Source organism: Eriocheir sinensis, chromosome 29, assembly GCF_024679095.1.
Source record: "Eriocheir sinensis breed Jianghai 21 chromosome 29, ASM2467909v1, whole genome shotgun sequence".
Classification (NCBI taxonomy): domain Eukaryota; kingdom Metazoa; phylum Arthropoda; class Malacostraca; order Decapoda; family Varunidae; genus Eriocheir; species Eriocheir sinensis.
This window is the reverse complement of record NC_066537.1, coordinates 7384857-7404265: the sequence shown is the minus strand read 5'-3', so window position 1 is coordinate 7404265 and position 19409 is coordinate 7384857. Positions and strand designations below refer to the sequence as shown.

Genomic DNA, 19409 nt, shown 5'->3' with positions numbered 1-19409 from the left:
ACAAGGGTAAAGACTCAGAAAAAATGTTCTTAAGGAAATTATTTGTCTGACCTACATTTCTTTGGCAATTTTGTAATGTAAGTTGTGGTGACCAGTTTTAATAGTAACTAAGCAAATAGAGTTACTTGAAAATTTTAAATTGTGATTATTTCATATTTTGGGGCCTGAGCAATCTGTTTCTGTGACACACTTAATATATTGGTAAATTATGATGCTTTTTCACATGAAGATAGGTGTTGCTACTGGAAAACAGCTATGAAAATGCTAAGAGTAAATTTGTCGCATAAATTGCTGTTAGAATGAACAAGAATATGCGGCGTTGATCATCTGACTGTCTTGACCTCATATTCAGTGGTTCTTGACCATGGGTGCCCATACTTTGTGGGGTTCTTAATTCAGAGATTTGATGCACTGGGGTTGACACTCACTTTCATAATATGTGCTGGTATGTTTTAATGTGAGATCAAATTTTCCAAAGCCATGTTAGGTAATTTTGTCAAGTATGATTGGTATTGCCTGTAGTGTTTTTGCACTAAAAATTCATCATTATTTTTCTGCTATAGTATTGTAGGTGGAGGTGAGTGGGTGTTGACTGGTGGACGTATAGGACCATAGATTAGATAGCAGGTGTGAGCGAGAGATTAGATTGCAGTGGTGTGTAGTGTGGATTAGGCAGATAGCTGGCATTGCCTCATAGGAGATATGTGGGATTAATGAACAGTTGGCATGGATGATGAAATGAAACTGGCATGTGGAATTATTCACTCAGGATAGTACGTAGTGGTGGTGGAGGCGTGTTGGGTAGCATGCTGGCTGCTGTGGTGGGTATGTGCCCTTGATCATAGCACCACAGGATTCAGCATAGTACTCAATAGCTCGCAGCATGGGAGTGTTCAGCCGCCTGGTGTTTGTGGGTCCAGTCGTGGTCTCGTCAGGACAGGGCAGTTAGACAAGATGATCGTCAAGCTTGAAGTGTAATTATGTAGCTGTGCTCCGTGCCTCCAGAACACCATTTGTACCTTCATATCATAGCTAAGGGATGAAATACAAGTCTCTTAACTATATTGTGAAGGTCTAAGTGGTTAAAATATAAATTAACAACACCTTAACTTGATGAATATAAATCTATTGTCACTTTAGTAATAACTTGCCACTGCTAAATTAGTAAGCAAACCCCACTCAGTCAGTAACAACCCGCTGCTTGTGGGAGCTGGCCTAGGCTTGTGGAATCACCCATCGTGGAGGCAGTGGATAAACAAACTTGGCCACTTGCCGGTGAATTTTACCTGTTTGTTTTTTATATCATTGCTTTGACGTGGTATGCATAACTTCCTGGGAAAAACTAGTGAAATAAAGTTATATATAAAAACTACAAATTAAACATCATGAAACAAAAGAAAGAGGCATGGAGTATATCAGCATCATTACTTTTGGCTTTGGTGAACTTAGAAAATTGATACTCTGATTAAATTACATTAGTTCAGCATTTATGTGGATGTTGCACAGAAGTGGTGTGTGTGGTTTTGCATTCCAGTCCTGCTGGTGGCTGATTATTGTTTTACATTCTGGTATGTAGTAAGAACTGAATAATTTCAAAGTTTATGTACAAATGTCTGACATTGTTTTACATTGGATTATGCATTTGAGTTGTCCACAGTACACTGAGTTAGTTCATCACAAAACTGTGCATCAAAGGTGTGTGTGGTGCTGACTGCCAGGTAACTGTGTATGTTGTCCTGTAGCGGCATGATGAGCCACCAGGAAAAGAATTGTCACCCCAGTTGTAAGCTCAGGAGACTTTGTATGGTCTGTCAATAAAGAATAAAATCTTTTAGCAGTGTTTTTATATCATGTTATTGTAAGGATTAACCAAGCTAAATCCTGAGGATTATGAGGGCTGTTAGACTATGAAATATGTGGTTTCAGGTAATATAAAAAAAAAATGGTTTTGTGGTATTTATTTTAATATAATTTATTGGGTATTGGGATTATCACAAAGCAGTCATCAAAACATGTCCAGCTAGTTGAGGAATGACAGAATAGGTGTCACGGGGGCCCTCCATGCCTCCCTGCTAGGTGGTCTGTCTTGAGGTGAAACATGAGCGTGTGTGTGTCTCTGCAGTGAGAGTGATGGCGTCCCCAGCACGGCCTTGCGGGAGATCTCCCTCCTCAAGGAGCTGGACCACGAGAACATTGTGCGGCTTCTGGATGTGGTGTACGGCGAACGCAAGTTGTACATGGTGTTCGAGTACCTCAATCAGGTGGGTGTGCAGACCAGTAATAAGGGCTGTGGGGCTGCTTACTTACAGGCACTGCTGTGTTGTTGGGGATGTGGCTCAGTGGCAGATTGCTAATGTACTGTACTGAGCAGTTTGGAAAGGTTGAACTTAACCGATTAGATTTAAAATATGCAGCTAGAAGAAAGACTTACTGAATGGGGTGTTGAGGGGATTTTGTCTTGAGTTGCCTCCCATTCTGCATTTGTCTTGTGCCTGTAGCTGTACCTGGAAAAACTGTTGTCACTTTATGGTTTGTGTGGATGTGTTTGTATTGCTGGTCTACGTATTAACCTTGCTGCTGTCTTCGTCAGTTTTCCTCTTCGCCAAATATAAAATGCATTAACATCACAGAATATGGATGTAATGAATCCTTTAAAACCCAGTCTGAAGCATCTCTCACAAGAATTATGCATTTGATAATCCAAGAGTAAGGCATGGTCAGGGTTGCAATAGCCAAGTGCAGGGAATGGCTTTACTTGGCTGACAAAAAAATCTAGATGCACAATAACATACTGGTGATGAAAGACTGAAATATGCATCAGGTTAATTTGAATACTGATCCCTAGTTATGCTCTGTCTCTGTGATAACGTCTTGTGTGACTAATGCTCTTTTTCACTGCCCTGCAAGACTGAATTTTCTTGCTTTTCAGGCTGCTTCTGTATCTTCACTATTCTCACCTCTTGACTTCTTCAGGTAATGTAGTAGAATGAGTTCCTTCATGAGGGGTGGTGGTGGTGGCGGTGGTGATGGGTCTTCATCTTGGAAACAAGGCACTTCTTTTCTCTGTCTGGGTTTTGATTAGATATTGTCTCTACTACACTGTTTCCTTTTGGTCTCTTACTCTACGTGTTTTCCAGTACAGAATGAATTTGGAAATAAAACATCAATAAGAAAAGTTTGAAGAGCACTGACCTGACTTCCTCATTTCCATAAGCTTTCATTCATCTCCACACCTGTCTCCAATGCTGCAGATTCACCACGTTAAATTTGTAATATGCAGAAGCTCAATAACCTTTGTCTGCATGCTGGGTGTTGTTTGTGAATGAAATCACTAGAACAATAAAAAATTGGGAATAAAATATTATTCCATAGCAAATCTTAAACTTTAGGAGTATCTGAGGGAGAGGCTTATCCAACATTGCCAGTTTGCTGATTTCCAACCCAAAAACTGCTTTCATCACCCAAATAACTGCCTTCATATATAGTTATCATTTAGATGGTTAATTATTAGTGTTTCGTGGCAACAGTTATGAGCCAGAAACCGGTAAATACGCGGCTCTGAGTATGATAATCAGGCAACCGTGGGCTTATCACATCCCAAGAGTCTGGGTCTCCTGAACTTTGTCTCTTAGGCTGCTGACCATCAAGCCTACCATCTGCATTACATAGATTGTCTAATGGGATCAAAATGTTTCCCAGATGATAATTTAATGACTTGTGGTTGGAAGTGTCTTTGCACCCAGCACCCAAAGTCCCATGCACACCCAGCAGTGTTCCTGAAGGGTTGCTGGGAGCTTTATACATATATTCTAATCACTAATAAGTACACTTGTGAATATAGCCCTTGTTTGTAGAGCCAATAAAACTACATAGCCGAGTGTAGTGTTTGGAGTAGGCTTTTCTGTGCTAAAGTGAATATACTTTATACCAGTAACTAATGGTCTGGCACCTTGTATAGTCTAAACAAAGTTATGAGAGAACTAAAAAATTCTGATAACTGCCAAACTAACTTACGTGGCAGTCAGAGATGGCATTGTGTATAGCACATATGCTCTCTTGGGGTGTTTACACAGCACACCTTGTTCTGATCCCTTGATCTTGTGGGATTCTCAGCTTATTTCTCACATTTGACCCTAGATATGGCTTGTAAGAGAGGTTCGGTCATCTAAACTTATAAATTACTTTCAATAATAATGATTGTATTTCTGTGTAGGACCTCAAGAAGCTCTTTGATGAGAATCGCATGGGACTGCCGCTGGACTTGGTGTGCAGCTACATGCATCAGCTCCTGAAGGGCATCTCCTACCTGCACACCCACCGCATCCTGCACCGCGACCTCAAGCCACAGAACCTTCTCATTGATGCCAAAGGTGAATAAAGTGCTGACGTGGTTTTGTGGAGAGAGGCGAGGGTGAGAGGAGGATAGACAAGACTTTGAAGGGTGTTAGTTATTGAATATACTGGCACTGACCTTGGGTCTCTTTACCTGTATTAGATCCTTGATTCTGATTAATGACTGTGCAAGCTTTCTTATAGACAAGACTGATAGGTGCACCTTAACCCGGTAGCAGCGATGAGCCAAATTTGTGGCTTTACCATGTACCAGCGGCAGGCCAAATTTTTGCCATGATATAAACCCCCCAAAATAGATGATGCATTAACTGATCACAAATACTTTGAAATGGTTTGCTTGTGATTTATTTTTTATTTTTCTCGCTTAGAGGGGCCTTTAAGAAACATGATCCCCGCAGCTACCGGGTTAACCTTTGCTGTTACTTTTAGGACATCCATCAAGCTATTTTCTATGTCTTTGCTGCAGGAGCCATCAAGTTAGCAGACCTGGGCCTGGCTCGCACCTTTTGTATCCCAGTGCGTCCGTACACTCACGAGGTGGTCACGCTGTGGTACCGTGCGCCGGAGATCCTGCTGGGTGCCAAGAACTACTGCACCGCTGTGGACATGTGGAGCCTGGGAGCCATCTTTGCCGAGATGGTGAGAAAAGATTCATTCCCGGGTTTACTTTCATATACCTGCATTCTTATGTTTTTGATTTTCCTCATTATACAAACTGCTCTGCCGTGTGTTCTGGTTTTAGGGATTTTCAGTAACCATTCTTGTTCTTTTTTCCCCTTCCTTTTTCCTCCTCCCTCCCCTTTGCCTTCCCCTCCTATCCTTTCCCTTCTCCCTTCCCTTCACCTTTCCTTTCCCTCCTCCCTTTCCCTTTTGAATAAGATGCGATAATATTGTAACATTTATCCCTGTATTTCTGATTTGCTTTGCTCCTTTAATCAGATCATGGTAATTTTATCAGTTTTCTTTTGTTGGAGCAGTGTTTAGTGGGCTTTTTCATTTCTGTTTTTGTTTTTTGCCCTTGATGTCTCCCATGTTGTAAAAAAAATTGGATTGTTGGTGTGTGCTTAGAGTGTTGGTGAGTTAACGAGTCAATCTCTTTGCTGTGCAGCTCACCACCAAGGCTCTGTTCCCCGGTGACTCTGAGATCGACCAGTTGTTCAGGATCTTCCGCACACTGGGCACCCCCGGGGAGGAGGAGTGGCCGGGTGTGACGCAGCTCCCAGACTACAAGAGCACTTTCCCGCGATGGGAGGTCGACGTCAACTCTTCCTTCATGCAACTCATTCCCCGGCTGAATGCCACCGGGAGAAACCTGTTGCTGGTGAGTGCTGGGCTGACCTGACAGACCAAACTTATGTATATTAGTACCCCTTGATCTTTCAGTACTGTTACCACCTGAAATTGACCTCTTTTGGCCTCTTGTTGTTTAACCTTTGTCTGTTTTGCTGCTGTTTTTGTTGTTAGCCCTTAACCCGGTAGCTGCGGGGATCATGTTTCTTAACCCCTTCCCGGCGGAGGATCTATATATAGACGTTTCTAAATTTGGAACTTTTTGTCGGCGCGTCTATATATAGACGTTTGCTCTCATTTGCCCACACTAGATTGCAGCATGGTCTATATATAGACGATTCCTTACTACTAACAAAATTAACAAAATAAATCGTTATTTGGCATCTCAAACCCCCTGACACTTACCGACATTGCCTCTCAAGGACAGTCACCGCTTGTGCTTTGTCGGTGGCAGATGTGCTATGCACATCAGCAAACACTGGGAATTTATGCATTTTTTTCCTATTTTATTTTATTATTAGTCTATCATGTCAAGGAGAAAGAGACCTCTTAAGATGGAAGAAATGACTTCTTTGGCAGCTGAGGATATAGATGCTGATTTTTTGGATGATTTTGATGATTCTGACTCATCTACTGTCAGTGATTACACTGATACAGAATCTAAACCTTCATATAAATATATCAATATACATATAACCAATCAAACTTAAATAACATCTATATATAGATTCAAATGCTTGTTCAGTTTTGGGGCAAAGTCTATATATAGACGTCAATCTGGAATGCCCACTTGCGGGGAATCTATATATACACGTATGGATGAAAGTCGACAGTGTCTATACAGAGACGATTTTTATTTATTTATTTATTTATTATTATTATTATTATTATTTTTTTTTTTTTATTTATTTATTTATTTTTTTTGGTAGTACATACATCTGCCCTGCCGCTGGGAAGGGGTTAAAGGCCCCTCTAAGTGAGAAAAATGAGAAAAAATCACTCATGCAAACCATTCCATAATATATATCGACACATTTGTGATCAGTTTATGCATCATCTATTTTGGCAAAAATTTGGCCCGTCACTGCTACCGGGTTAAGCTGCCTCCCTCGCTGTGAAAATAAAGGGAAAAGCATTGAGCTCCGACATTGCCACCTGAAATTGACCTCTTTTGGCCTTCTGTTCTTTTTTCTAGTGTCTTTTTTGCTGCTCTTCTTGTTGTTTGCCCTTAAGCTGCCTCTTGCTGCAATAAAAAGTATTGAGCTCCACCAATGCCCTCCAGTGTCTTCATAGTGTAATAGATTGATGATCATTGGGGTAATAACGAACAAAGTCTCCTCCACCTCTACAGAGCATGCTGACGTACTACCCACGGCAACGGGTGACGGCCAAACAGGCGATGGCGCATTCCTACTTCCAGGACGTCCACATGGTGCCTCCCCCGGGTCTCCACTAGCCTCCCGGGTGCCTGTGAGTTACAGCCGCTGCCGGTTTTGCCACAGAGGCCTTGTGCTCAGACCCATTCCTCAAAAGACAGTTGTTGCTCACTCAGTTTATTACACAGTGCCAGAGATTGGTTGTTGCAGTCATCTCACTCTCTTATGATAACACAGTCATTAATGTTGCGTCTTCCTCCAAAGTATTCAGCAGCGTTGCTCCTTGCACTAAAGCCTTTCCCTCACCTTGGCTCTCCCTCAGGCCCCATTCAAGTGTTTTAATAGTTCTGGAAGTCATGTTCTCCTAGGTGAGCTTTATGAAGGCAGTTTTCCTCACATGCACACAGAAATATGGGGACAGGAAAACTCAGCTCAGATAATTTAGACTGGAATTATGTAAATATATACACATATTCTTGGATGGAACTGTCCAGAAAAGGTTGGGAATAGTTTTTATCTTATTTTACACATTCCATTGCTACTATTTTGATCCCCCTACGCTCCACCTCCCTCCAGTTTGTGCAGTGCTTCAGCTTGTGCACAGAATATGCCGAGTTCAAAAGAAAGGAATCCATTTATATTACCTGACTGAATGCACTTTGCTTGTACTACTAAAATTATGTTAGTTGTCCACTTTGCATAAATATGGAATGGCAGACCTTTTCATATATTTAACACTACTATCATACCTACCTTGTTCAGAGTGGGATAGATTTAGGTTAGCAAATGTCTGCTCTTTTTTAATGAAGTTGTTTTAGCACACTTTCATGCAGGGTGTCATAAACCATTCCCCAACTCTCCGTATCACCCTCATGCCTTTCCTCTCTTCATGCTGGCTACAACGGCTGCAGCGGAGAAACCTTTTTAGTCGCTCATTTATAAACATGAGGGCATTAGAGCACCTTTTTCAGTTTAAGTACACTACTGAATGATAACAAGTATTTTATTGGCAAATTATATTTATTTTAAATTCAAACATATGTATATTATATATAAATCTTACCTGAAAGCCATTTCCAGGGGTTAGCTCTGCATAGTTTTACCTCCAGCTGGGTCTATACGCAAACTTCATCAGGAAAAAATCTACGACACATCTGTGATAATTTGTTCTAGTGGTAATCAGAGCCCAAGTAGCAGGCAACCCTAAGTGTGGCAGTAGTGGGCATTGCAGGGCTGGTGGCATGGCCTGGTACATTGAGCTGCCCCATTGGCTCAGTCTTGTGTGTCAAAGCCAACCATTCTCTAACAAGCTCAGACTCAACACGTACCTCATAATGTAAATGTATGACTGTGCTGCCTCCTAAACCACCTTGGCCCAGACCTGCACTGACCTCATACTGCCATAACTTCTCACAACTCCAATAAAATTAATTAATTGTGAGTAAAGCTGTTCTTCACCTTGTTAGCGTAAAGATACATGTACAGTGAATTTCAGAGCGCCATGCCATCGGGCTACTTGCAGGATTGGAAATATTTGTGTGGTTCCCAGAGCATTCCATTACAGAGAACCTTTGGAGGGATAGGCAGCTCTTCAGCCAAAAGGTATTTATACATCCGAGTTTGTTTATATTTTTATGTAGGAGACAACAAAAAATATTTTTGATATCAACCATTAACAGCTGTACTCTGCAAGTAACTAAATTTTTGTATTAATGATTTCTTAATGTTGAATCTCAGTACCATTGCCAGGGCTGCTGGAAATTAAATTGTTGTTAAAAATTGCCAAACTAACTTCCAAATTGAATTTGTTTCCAAAACCCAATTTTAGGCAGAAATATTTGTTTGATCTTCAAATTTTATAAGTACTGTACTCCACATCTTTAATTTCATCTTAAAAATGACTTTGAATTTCATGCCATTTTTAAAACCATATTTCTCAGGAACTAATAGAGATATACAGTTCAAACTTGTCAGACAGTAGTTCATACTGATTCAGGTTAAAGGAAGAGTGTTACTGCCACAGTGGGGGGGACCCTTGGTCCACCTGGGGGGGGGAGGCTAGAGGGTAATACTCCTTGTGTTTATAGATGCAGGGTTGTCTTATTGGGAGACTTCTCAGCATTAACCTCGAACCTCCTCCATCTGGGTAGACTGAGGGAACTCGCACCACTGTGGTGGTAATAATGAGCTGAAGCCAGCTCTCCCCTTCAGGTTGGGAGTGTAATGATGAGCTTGGTTAGGTGTATTTTATTGATCAATTATATTCAAGTACAAAACTGCACATTCTTTTTGCACACTTGCCCCAGTGCTTTATGCTGGCCATCAACCAGCTCAGTGAAAATGTCCCTCAGCTCTCACCTTACACACCCTCAGTTTGTGTAGCGTGCATAAAGAGTGGCCGTGTATCACTGTACAGCATACCCCCCTCTACCTAGTCACCAGCTGCCCTGGAGTACATTTTGTTCCTAACCTCTTCAGGCTGGTGATGCATCTAAACATCTTGCTAGAATTAATCTACCCTAAAAGAAAACAGGCTCATAGCAGTTTGTTGTGGTTTGTCATCTTAAGAAAATTGCTATGAATGATTAATCTTTATGCTGAAGCCTGTTATATTACATGAGAGGTTGAGAGAGAGAGACTATTTATGTGACTGGGGGGTATGTCTGTGGGGTTTATAAACATACTGTGGGGTGACATCCTGTGGGTCCTGTGTGCTGTGGCTGGGTGTGATGTGATGTGGTGTGTGTGTGTGTGTGTGTGTGTGAGAGAGAGAGAGAGAGAGAGAGAGACCTCCCCTGCTATACCTTTTCAGTTTAGGATATGCAAAACATCCTCCACTGCACCAGTGAAGGCAACCCCCAATGCTACTGTACATGACACAAGGCAGAGATTTGACAGTCTGAGAAGAATGGAGGTCTACAGGGACGAGAGGGGCGGCACTACTTAACTTGTCTTTGTTGAAATCCTGCTTCTTACACTAATTTTACCAAGTCTTATTTTTCTTAGCAGCAGTAAAGGACCGTGCCACAAAATACTTGGTTGGGAGAACACTGTAATGTGGTGTATCTGCCCAATCACAAGTAAATGTATAGCAAGGTGTATTGCCTAGAAAAATATCAGATCTGGTAAAATTAGTGGAAGCAAAACTACAGAGGCACAAGTAAAGCACTGCTACCCCTCTCATTCCTAAGGCCTGCATTATTGTCCTCTGGTAGCTAAATCTTGGCTGTGTTGAAAGTGTTACGCATAGTACCATGAGGTTGTCTCTGCTGCCATAATAGAGAATGTCTTGTATTTCCTAAACTTTAAGGTTATAAATGAAGTGCTAAAACATATACAGCGCTCACAGTGATGACATACTACCTTTCCTTCACCTCTTTCAGGTCTTAGCTGACGGCCACAATGTTTTCCCAAGTGACATCCCCAAGAGGCAATGGAAGGTCATTTCTGAAGGTAAGTCATGGGCTACAGCACAGCCACTTGAAAAAAAAGGTTGGAATGCAAGAACACTGTCACTCGACCCTCCTGAGGTGAATAGAAAGGAAGCTGTGTTGGGGAGACTGACTACCTAACCTTTAAACAACAAGCGACCTTTGTAAATCCTAAATTGTATGAAAATATAATAAAGTGCAGCAAACTTCAAAGTTCTTTCTTAACCTACTGGAAAAGATTAGGGCCATTTAGTGTCAGGCACCAGTGATAATAACAAGTGACACAGCCCTAATGAAACACTAATACTAGCAGCACCATAGACATAGATAAAATATTCATAGAGTTAATAATCTGGTTTAGAGGCACTTTGTGCTTTGTGCGGATTTAACCTGAGGAAATAACTGCGCAAGTGACCAAGAGTATTCTCTGGCCAAGTAACTGATATAAAGCAGTAAGGCAACAAACATTAGCAAGTAATGCTGATAAAGCTTTGCTGACTTATGCATATGGAACAATAAACTCTAAAGATCCTGTGACTTCAGCCCTCGACCACAAGTGCAAATAGACCATAATCCACACCAGTTCGCTTGATCACTTCACTGTTAGAGGACTCACAAGTCCTCTCAAAACAAGGCTGTAACTGAGTATTAAAGCAAAACCAGATGAGTAAACTTTCACTGCACTGACCCAGCCTGGAAGGTCTAGATGACTGGGAGTAGCACTGCCTGTGTATGGAATATGGTCTATTATGCACAACTCTTAGCTACCATATCAAATTCAAGCCTTATCCTAACCAACACCAGGTCACAACCTAAATTAGACTGCACTCGGCCCTGTGTTTGTCTCTAAGCTTTGGAATCTCTTGGAACTGCTACTTCTTGTTTGCAAGGATGGCTGCCTCGAGGGACTGGAAGCGCTTCACCATTGGCGTGTACACCTGCAAAAGGGAGCAGAGGTGTTACACTGCACATGATCCGGAGCATGGGAGTAGAGGAAAAATAGGTAGTGTTATGTATGGTGATATGGGTTTGGAAATGCTATGGCAGAAGGATGAGAACACTTGATAAGGGTTGGAAAGGATATATAAGGTCAAGGTTTCTGGAGACGTGGGTAAGTTTAGAAGCATAGCCATATGTAGGATATGAGTGGCTGACCTGGTGGGCGTCACCATTGGGATGGCATGCCAGGCGGAAGGACTGGCTCTTGACGGCCTCCAGGTACTGGCCGCCCACAAGGGAGTGTTTGCCTCGGTAAGCGCTGCCCAGACATGCAGAGTTGGCCACCTCCTAAAAACAACAGGGAAGTGAGTATTAGCCAGTATAGTGAATATTTACTTGATTTTACCTAAGGTACAAAATGGCAAAAAGTTGTACAATCCACATGTTTGGGTGATGAGGTGTAGGAAGGAACTAAAGTCTGTATTTTTAATTGTATCAACCCCTCAGTGCGCCCGTTTTAAAAGCCTCTCGGGGAAGTTGCTGGGCCGTTTTGTGATCCTAGTGATAGTTTAACATGGCCTCTGCACCTTGAATGGGAAAAGTCACCCATGAAAACCCAGTTAACCTTTTCTGTTGCCTTGGGAAATAGTACTAAAAGGGACCTTGGCACATTTAATAATATGGACCTAAGTATTGAATGGAAAAAGTCACACATGAAAACCCAGTTAATCTTTTCTGTGGCCTTGGGAAATAGTAATAAAGGGAGCTTGGTACATTTAACCCGGTAGCTGTGGGGATCATGTTTCTTAAAGGCCCCTCTATGTGAGAAAAATGAGAAAAAAATCATCACTCGCACAACCATTTCCTCATATATATCAACGCATTTGTGATCAGTTTATGCATCATCTATTTTGAGGGGTTTATATCATGGGAAAAATTTGGCCTGTCACTGGTACGCGGTAAAGCTGCTGGGTTAATAATATGGACCTAAGTAACAGCCTGTCTCTGGTCTTGGTATGAAAGCACTTCTCGACATCTAAAAAACTAAAGACAAATAGACAGACAAAACTAACCATGGTGTACACGGGGCAGTTGAACACGTCCGCCAACACCTGCAGGAGGGAGGTGTTCCCTGAGGCGCCTCCTGTTGCCAGTACTCGCCGTCCTTTTCCTCCTGAGGTGATGGAAAGGATCGACTTCAATGCACAGGTAGTAAGGTGAAGGTAAAGTTGAGGGCACACACTATGGCTGGCTTGGTTATTATCACTATTCTTTATCAATCAAATGTCCAATGAGTTCAAGTTAACCATGCCAAGTTGTGGGTATACATTCTAATTAACCCCTTGGCTGTGGAGTTCCTACAAGAAGACCACCAAGCTACAGGAATGGAACAAAAAATGGCTGCTACAATTCAATGAAGAAAAATGTAAAGTGCTGCACCTTGGGAGGGGATATCCAGCACATCAATACCACATGGGAAACACTCCACTATCCACCACAGAGGCAGAGAAAGACCTGGGAGTATATGTTACCAGGCTACCAGTGAAGGCCAAATCCGTGCCAGTCGCAGCGAACGGATTAATACTATACGTACATCCACATTTCACCCCCAACCCACCATCAGCATTACCAGATTTGCATACTCAGAACATTGCAATTTCCGGTTCTGCCCCAAAACTATTGCAAAAACAACTAGTAATTGATGGGATTAACAATAACTATCATAATTTGTGTGGGTATGACAGTTTTGAGTTTGAAACTGATAAATGGAATGTTCTGAGTACGATAATCTGGTAATGCTGCTCACCACTTCTGTCACTCACCAACACTGTATCCAAGCTTCTCTGCATACACCCTCTTGGCCAGGAACTGAGCCTCCACCACGGCGCGTACCTCTACCTCCTTGCTGGCAAACCTTCCAGCTGCCTCGCCCGCCTTGTTGAACCTAAACACTCCCTCAAGCTCTGGGGTGATCTCCTTGAGGTGGTAGTACATCCCTGTGGACAATAAAGGGCAGGTAATGGACAAGCAACACAAGGGAAAATAACCAAATAAAACCCCAAACAGTTACTATAGGTCTTGACTTGGGAAATTAATATAATGTTTCTTTACTAATGAGACTTTCTATTCAACAAAGTGAGGTCATTCTTTGTTGATTTATACCATAACCATAAACATATTAATAAATATGAAAAGCAACACCAAGTAAAAGAAAAGAAGAAAAATCACCCTCACCCATATTTCCAAAGTTCCCTCGAGGCGTCATTTCCAGCAGTTCGTTGAAGATGTCCCAGGTCCCATCAGCACACTCGTCCCGGATTTTCTCCCTCGTGAGTGAGCCGTTCTTGAAGCTAGGCAGACATTGGAAGGATGCGTCAACACAGAAAACACAACATATGATGACATGATTAAAAATGAGAGAAGGGGAAGACTGAAGAAATAATTTAGGATAGTATTACTCTACTTTTGGTAAGCTGTGCAACTGCATATGTAGTATAACCCAATATTTTTTGTAGCTTTCATTATTTCTTTACAGCAATGGAAACAGCTCAAGGGCAACAAATACAGGAAACAAAAGAGCCCACTAAAATAAGACAGTTTCTATTTCATGTGACTCATGACCCCTCGTAGCCAAACTTTGAAACAATCAGTAAAAATACAAATGAGAACAGGTTTTACGTTATAGCACAACGCACCACAGGAGGGCCATGTAAGAAGTGCTGTCCACGGGGTTGATGAACACGTGGCCTGTCGTCTGAGGGGTGGGCGGGGTGTCGGGCCACAGGAAGAGGGTGTCGCTGGTGCCAAGACTCACCACAACATCACCTTGCCCCACACACATGCCTGGCGAGGGAAAGATAAATTCGTGAAGCTATATATTAGCTGCCCTTCCTCCCACTCACCTTATTGCCACAACAAATACAGTAATCCTTCCTGCCACTCACCAGCGAGGGAGGCCGGGTTGTCTCCAGTGAAGGCCACGACCGCACACTCGGGGCTGAAGCCATACCGGTCAATGAAGTAGTCTGCCACCTTCCCAACTTGTTCTGCAGCGGCTACGGGAGTCCCCAGTTTCTCGGCAAGGCCTGGAGCACAAGCCTGAGGGTGCAACATGGTAGGATTAGGACTGAAGAAGGGTGAATGAAGGCTGTGGCATGTTAGATATATAAATAATAATCTGTTAATGTGGTGTCCCAGAAAATATAGGTTAAGAAAAGGTAGTATTTTGTTAGGGAGACCAATGGAGCAGCAAGTACTGGAAACACGAGACTGACAAAAAGCCACAGGTCATAGATACATCTTTGGTTTGACTAGTAACATTCTTGTGTTTATGCCACCATAGATATTTCTTTGATTAATATTTCACTATAGAAGTAACCATATAACAGTCAATGTGAGGAATAAAGAATAAAACAAACAAAAATAAGACTACATTATTACAAAAAAAATCTTGCCTCCTGCACTCACATCAAGTAATGGCTGGTGCCAGGTCTTGGTCTTCAGGTCCAGCAGATTCATCCCTGAGCCATCTGCAAGATCGATGGGAGCGTAGGCGCCCAGGAAGAGGGAACAGCCAAAGCTGCTCACCAGGGAGATCCTCTTGGGGGTGAGGGAAGGCAGGAGACTTAGGGAGGTGTTTGTGGTGGTTCTGGTGGGTGTTGTGTTGGGGTGAATGATGTGGAGTGTTAGTGAGGATGACAATGGCACTCCCGGCTTTACATTATAGTTCATTCCTCTAAAAGGTACACAGCAGAGGATTTTTTTTTCAAGAAAGAGAAAATAAACAAAATCCTAAATGCAAAAATTGGAACCCAGCCTGAATGAGGAATGTGGTCTGGAGATGATGGTGATGATATATTATGAGGCATGTTACGAGTTGTGTATTACCATTAACATTAAGACAATTATATATGACAATCTAAGGTCCATAACCTCACATTCTTTGAGAAATTCACACAGTAAGTGTCCTCCACAAGCCTACCTCTGTGTTGTTGTAGGCCTCCTTGCGTTTCTGATATATCTTGGCAATCTGTGGCCCGGTGAACCTCTCGTAAGCCCTGGAGCCGGTGATCTCGGCGAGTTTCTGGAAGGGACAAGTTGACAAATAGCAATGATGGGGTGAGGCACGATGACTTGGCAGGAAAACAAAACCTGGTGGTCTTCAAGCTAATAAATGCTTTTAACAAAATTGAAACATTTACCATATATGGTAATAAATGACTTGCTGGATCATAAATAATGGTATAGACAAAACTACGTTTATGGTTTATTGCAGGCTCATGAATAATGATAAAAAATAAAAGTGAAAATTTATAAAAAGCTGTGAGCAAAGTTACATGGTACAGATCTTTTTTCACTCTCCCCTCATTGCTTGCACCATCTCCTCTCACCTGCGGTCCTCCCACGGCTTCCTCCAGCATCCTGCACTGCTCTGAGGTGGAGGAGTCCATCCAGATGGGGCTGTCGGTAACACTGAAGGCCAGGGCCAGCTGCTCATGGAGGAAGCGCTCTGGCTGCAGCCCCTCCAGGGTCTTGGAGGCTCCTTTCCGCCAGTAGATGCTTCCATGTTGCTGCCAGACACATTAAACAAGCCAATTTAATTTTATATTCTAAAGACAACTTAATGATAGGATATACTAATATCTGTTGATACTATCTTTTCTCTCTCTTCCTCTCTGCCTTTCTCTTTTTTTGTGTCTCCTCACCTGTCCTGACCCAGAGACGGCGGCGATGGTTGAGAAGTCTGCCCCGGCCACTCTCAGCTTGTCCATGAGCATGTCCAGGGCCTTCACCCACATGACTGTAGGAGCTGTGACGGAGCAGCCGTCATCCCCCCGCACGTGCACCCCTCCATGGGTCCTGGTGGAAGGAGGAAGTACTGGTGAGGTCTAAGGTGGTGAAGTATGGAGGGGAACCTATATCAAGGGGACATTAGCTACTTTTAGAATATGGGCAGCAGCCTTACCTGTACTCAGGCAAGTCATTGTCAAACTGCACAGCAGCCTCCTGCAGCACCTCCAGGCTGTCACTCACCACAATGGCCTTCACCTGCAGGAGAGGAATGTAGCATTTCCTAGAGTATCCTAAAAACAAACAAAGCAGTGTAGACAATACCATGAATCTGAATTGGGCCAACAACCAAAGAGGAAACAGGTAATGCCGTGCCTCCCCTGGCAATGAATATATGAATTTTTTGAGTACATGACTGTGATAATTGTTAATAGTGTCCTCAAACATTTGACAGAAAACAAATAAGATATATCAGCAAAAGAAGACGTGTTATTTACTCATTATTGAGAAAACAAAATAAACTAACACACAATTGTAGCCAGAAATCATTATCTAAAGTACAGCTACACATATGGAGGAGTAAAGCAATGAATGGAGGGGCAAAGGGTGAGGAAGAGTTAAAATTTCAGTGGATAGCAACACCCATCGCATCCATTATAGAACACCTGATAAGTAAATTATGATCTGTCAGGTGCACTGGGTTGTCAGGAGAGGCAGTTGGATGGTTACACAACATACCCAGATATTTAACTTTTACAAAACAGAGAATTTGTTTGTTATGCCCTGAAATTTCCGGCACTAACAACAGGTGAAAAGTAAACATAAAAATTTGCTATATCTGTGTTTGGTTAATATTCGTGTTTGATTTAGGTAATGTTAGTTTGACTCGCTATAGGTTGCCTCACTGGTCAGGACTGCCTACACACCAACCAGTGCCTTACAAATTATCAATGGATGCCGGAATACAAAACTAACTGCAATAACTACTTCAGTAATTTCTTAACCCGGCAGCTGCGACGGGCCAAATTTGTGGCTTTACTGTGCACCAGCGATGGGCCAAATTTTTGCCATGATATAAACCCCCCCAAAATAAGTGATGCATAAACTGATCACAAATGCGTTGACATATATTATGAAATGGTTTGCGTGAGTGATAATTTTTTCCTCATTTTTCTCGCTTAGAGGGGCCTCTGAAAAACATGATCCCCGCTGCTACCGGGTTAAGAACAACAGCTATGAGAAGGAAGAGGAAAAGAAATATGAAAACAGCACTTGCATTGAGCACTTGAATGGAAAAACCACCTCCATTACAACCTTTCCCACCTCCCAGAACTTTCCCATGCCATAATATAAAACAGATAGGCCACTAAAAGACCAATTGTGGCATGCCCTGAAACTGAGAGAGATGGGAAAACAGTTACTGGGCACCTAAATGGAAAAACTAACCACATTGTTACTTGCAAAACTACACAGACCTCCCCATGCCATTATATAAGGTTGAGAAGTCCCCAGAAAAATACATGACAACACCTGTGAGAAGGAATAAGAAGGGACAGGTCACCAGGCACACACACACACGCACACCTGTCTCACATGCACACCTGTCACACATGCACACCTGTCACACACACACACACACCTGTCTCACGTGCACACCCGTCACACACACACATGCACACCTGTCAACTCTTACCTGCTGTGTGCTAAAATCAAAGCCCAGGTAATTCTTCTGCTCAGTGGGTGCCATGCTGGATGCTGCCTCGCCCTCAGACATGCTGGCGGCTTGGAGATAAGACGAGGGAGATGGAGATAACAAGAGAGATATAGATAAGATGAGAGAGAAGGAGGGAGGAAAGAAGATGGTGTAGGAAAGAGGAGAGATAAGATAGTGAAGGATCGAGGAAGGGAAGATGGTGTAGGGGGGAGGAAAGAGAGAGATAATTAAGATAGTGAGGGATGAAGAAGGGAAGAAGATGGTGTAGAGGGTGGAGAGGAGAGATAAGATAGTGAAGGATCGAGGAAGGGAAGATGGTGTAGGGTGGAGGAAAGAGAGAGATTATTAAGATAGTGAGGGATGAAGGAGGGAGGGAAGAAGATGGTGTAGGAGGGAGGTGAGGAGAGAGATAATTCCAAATTCCCAGTGAGAGATAATGTGGAGACAGAGAAGAAGGGAGGAGGGAGATAAAGAGAGATATTTCAGTTTCCCAAGTAAGAAATAAGATGAAGATAGTGTAGAAGGAAGGTATATAGGATGTCTTCTTCTTCTTCAACGTTATTCAGGAGAGAGATAAGGTGGAGATAGTAAAGATAGATTAAATGTTCCCAGTTAGAAATATGAAGATAGTGAAGAAGAAGGGAGAAATGAATAAATTAAGGTAAAGATGGAGTAGAAAGGAGGAGGAGGAAACAGAGATAGACAAAGATTTCAATTTCCCAGGCAAGAAATAAGGATAGTGTAGGAAGGGAAGATAGCATGCAGCCGTCTTCTTCCTCTTCCTCCTCTTCAATGTTCTTCCTCTCCAGCGCCACGCCCACTCGGACACCTGTGGCGGACACTTGAGGTCACACCACACCAACAGCACAACCTTCTGCCTCCTGCTGCTGCCTCTGCCCCCTCGCCCTGTACTCTCATCCTGCTTCTCCCCTAATGGCTTCCTGGCTCGCAGTTTTCCGGTACATGATTCTGACAGGCGGGAAAGTGACGCCTCCTTGAAGATTGCCTCCCACACCTATGGCCCAGTCTTAAGCTTCATTTTCTCCCACTAAAACCCTACTTGAAAGCCTATTACTCGATTGTACTTAACTAATAGACAATGATTAAGGTTTTAGTGATATGTATGACAAGACGGGCGGGAAAGTGACGCCCCCTTGAACATTGCCTCCCACACCTATGGCCCAGTCTTAAGCTTCATTTTCTCCCACTAAAACCCTAGTTGGAAGCCTATTACTTGATTGTACTTAACTAATAGACAATGATTAAGGTTTTAGTGATATGTATGACAAGACGGGCGGGAAAGTGACGCCTCCTTGAAGATTGCCTTCCACACCTATGGCCCAGTCTTAAGCTTCATTTTCTCCCACTAAAACCCTACTTGAAAGCCTATTACTCGATTGTACTTAACTAATAGACAATGATTAAGGTTTTAGTGATATGTATGACAAGATGAGTGGTTTGAAAAGGGAGGAAAACGAATGCTAAGTTCAGGTCTTCTCAGGTCACCGCCCTCCA

General features: G+C 42.6%; 2 protein-coding genes across 3 annotated transcripts; one reads left to right on the top strand and one right to left on the bottom strand.

Annotated features, from left to right (window-relative positions):
• Positions 1-2122: 2122 nt before the first annotated feature.
• On the top strand, positions 2123-8465 carry LOC127004935 (cyclin-dependent kinase 2-like; the record flags this gene model as incomplete). The annotated part of the gene is given in 5 exon segments (XM_050873228.1): positions 2123-2261; positions 4214-4370; positions 4820-4992; positions 5462-5674; positions 6995-8465. Coding segments are annotated over 5 exon segments (787 nt in total), but the record flags the coding sequence as incomplete, so codon positions are not given.
• Positions 8466-9251: 786 nt separating this feature from the next.
• LOC127004934 (xylulose kinase-like) lies at positions 9252-18863 on the bottom strand. 2 transcript variants are annotated; one of them, XM_050873225.1, is made up of 14 exons: positions 18174-18863; positions 17874-18060; positions 16356-16438; positions 16096-16249; positions 15781-15960; positions 15372-15473; positions 14858-14989; positions 14335-14488; positions 14086-14233; positions 13625-13740; positions 13213-13386; positions 12463-12563; positions 11606-11737; positions 9252-11388 (listed from the first exon to the last, which is right to left on the bottom strand). In XM_050873225.1, exons 2-14 carry the CDS (start codon positions 17952-17954, stop codon positions 11323-11325), a joined length of 1623 nt encoding a protein of 540 aa, XP_050729182.1. In that variant the 5' UTR covers positions 17955-18060; positions 18174-18863; the 3' UTR covers positions 9252-11322. The 2 variants fall into 2 exon arrangements, with proteins under 2 accessions (XP_050729182.1, XP_050729183.1); XM_050873226.1 differs by lacking the exons at positions 16356-16438; positions 17874-18060; positions 18174-18863 and having other exon boundaries at positions 14858-15038; positions 16096-16244.
• Between the last annotated feature and the right edge of the window lie 546 nt (positions 18864-19409).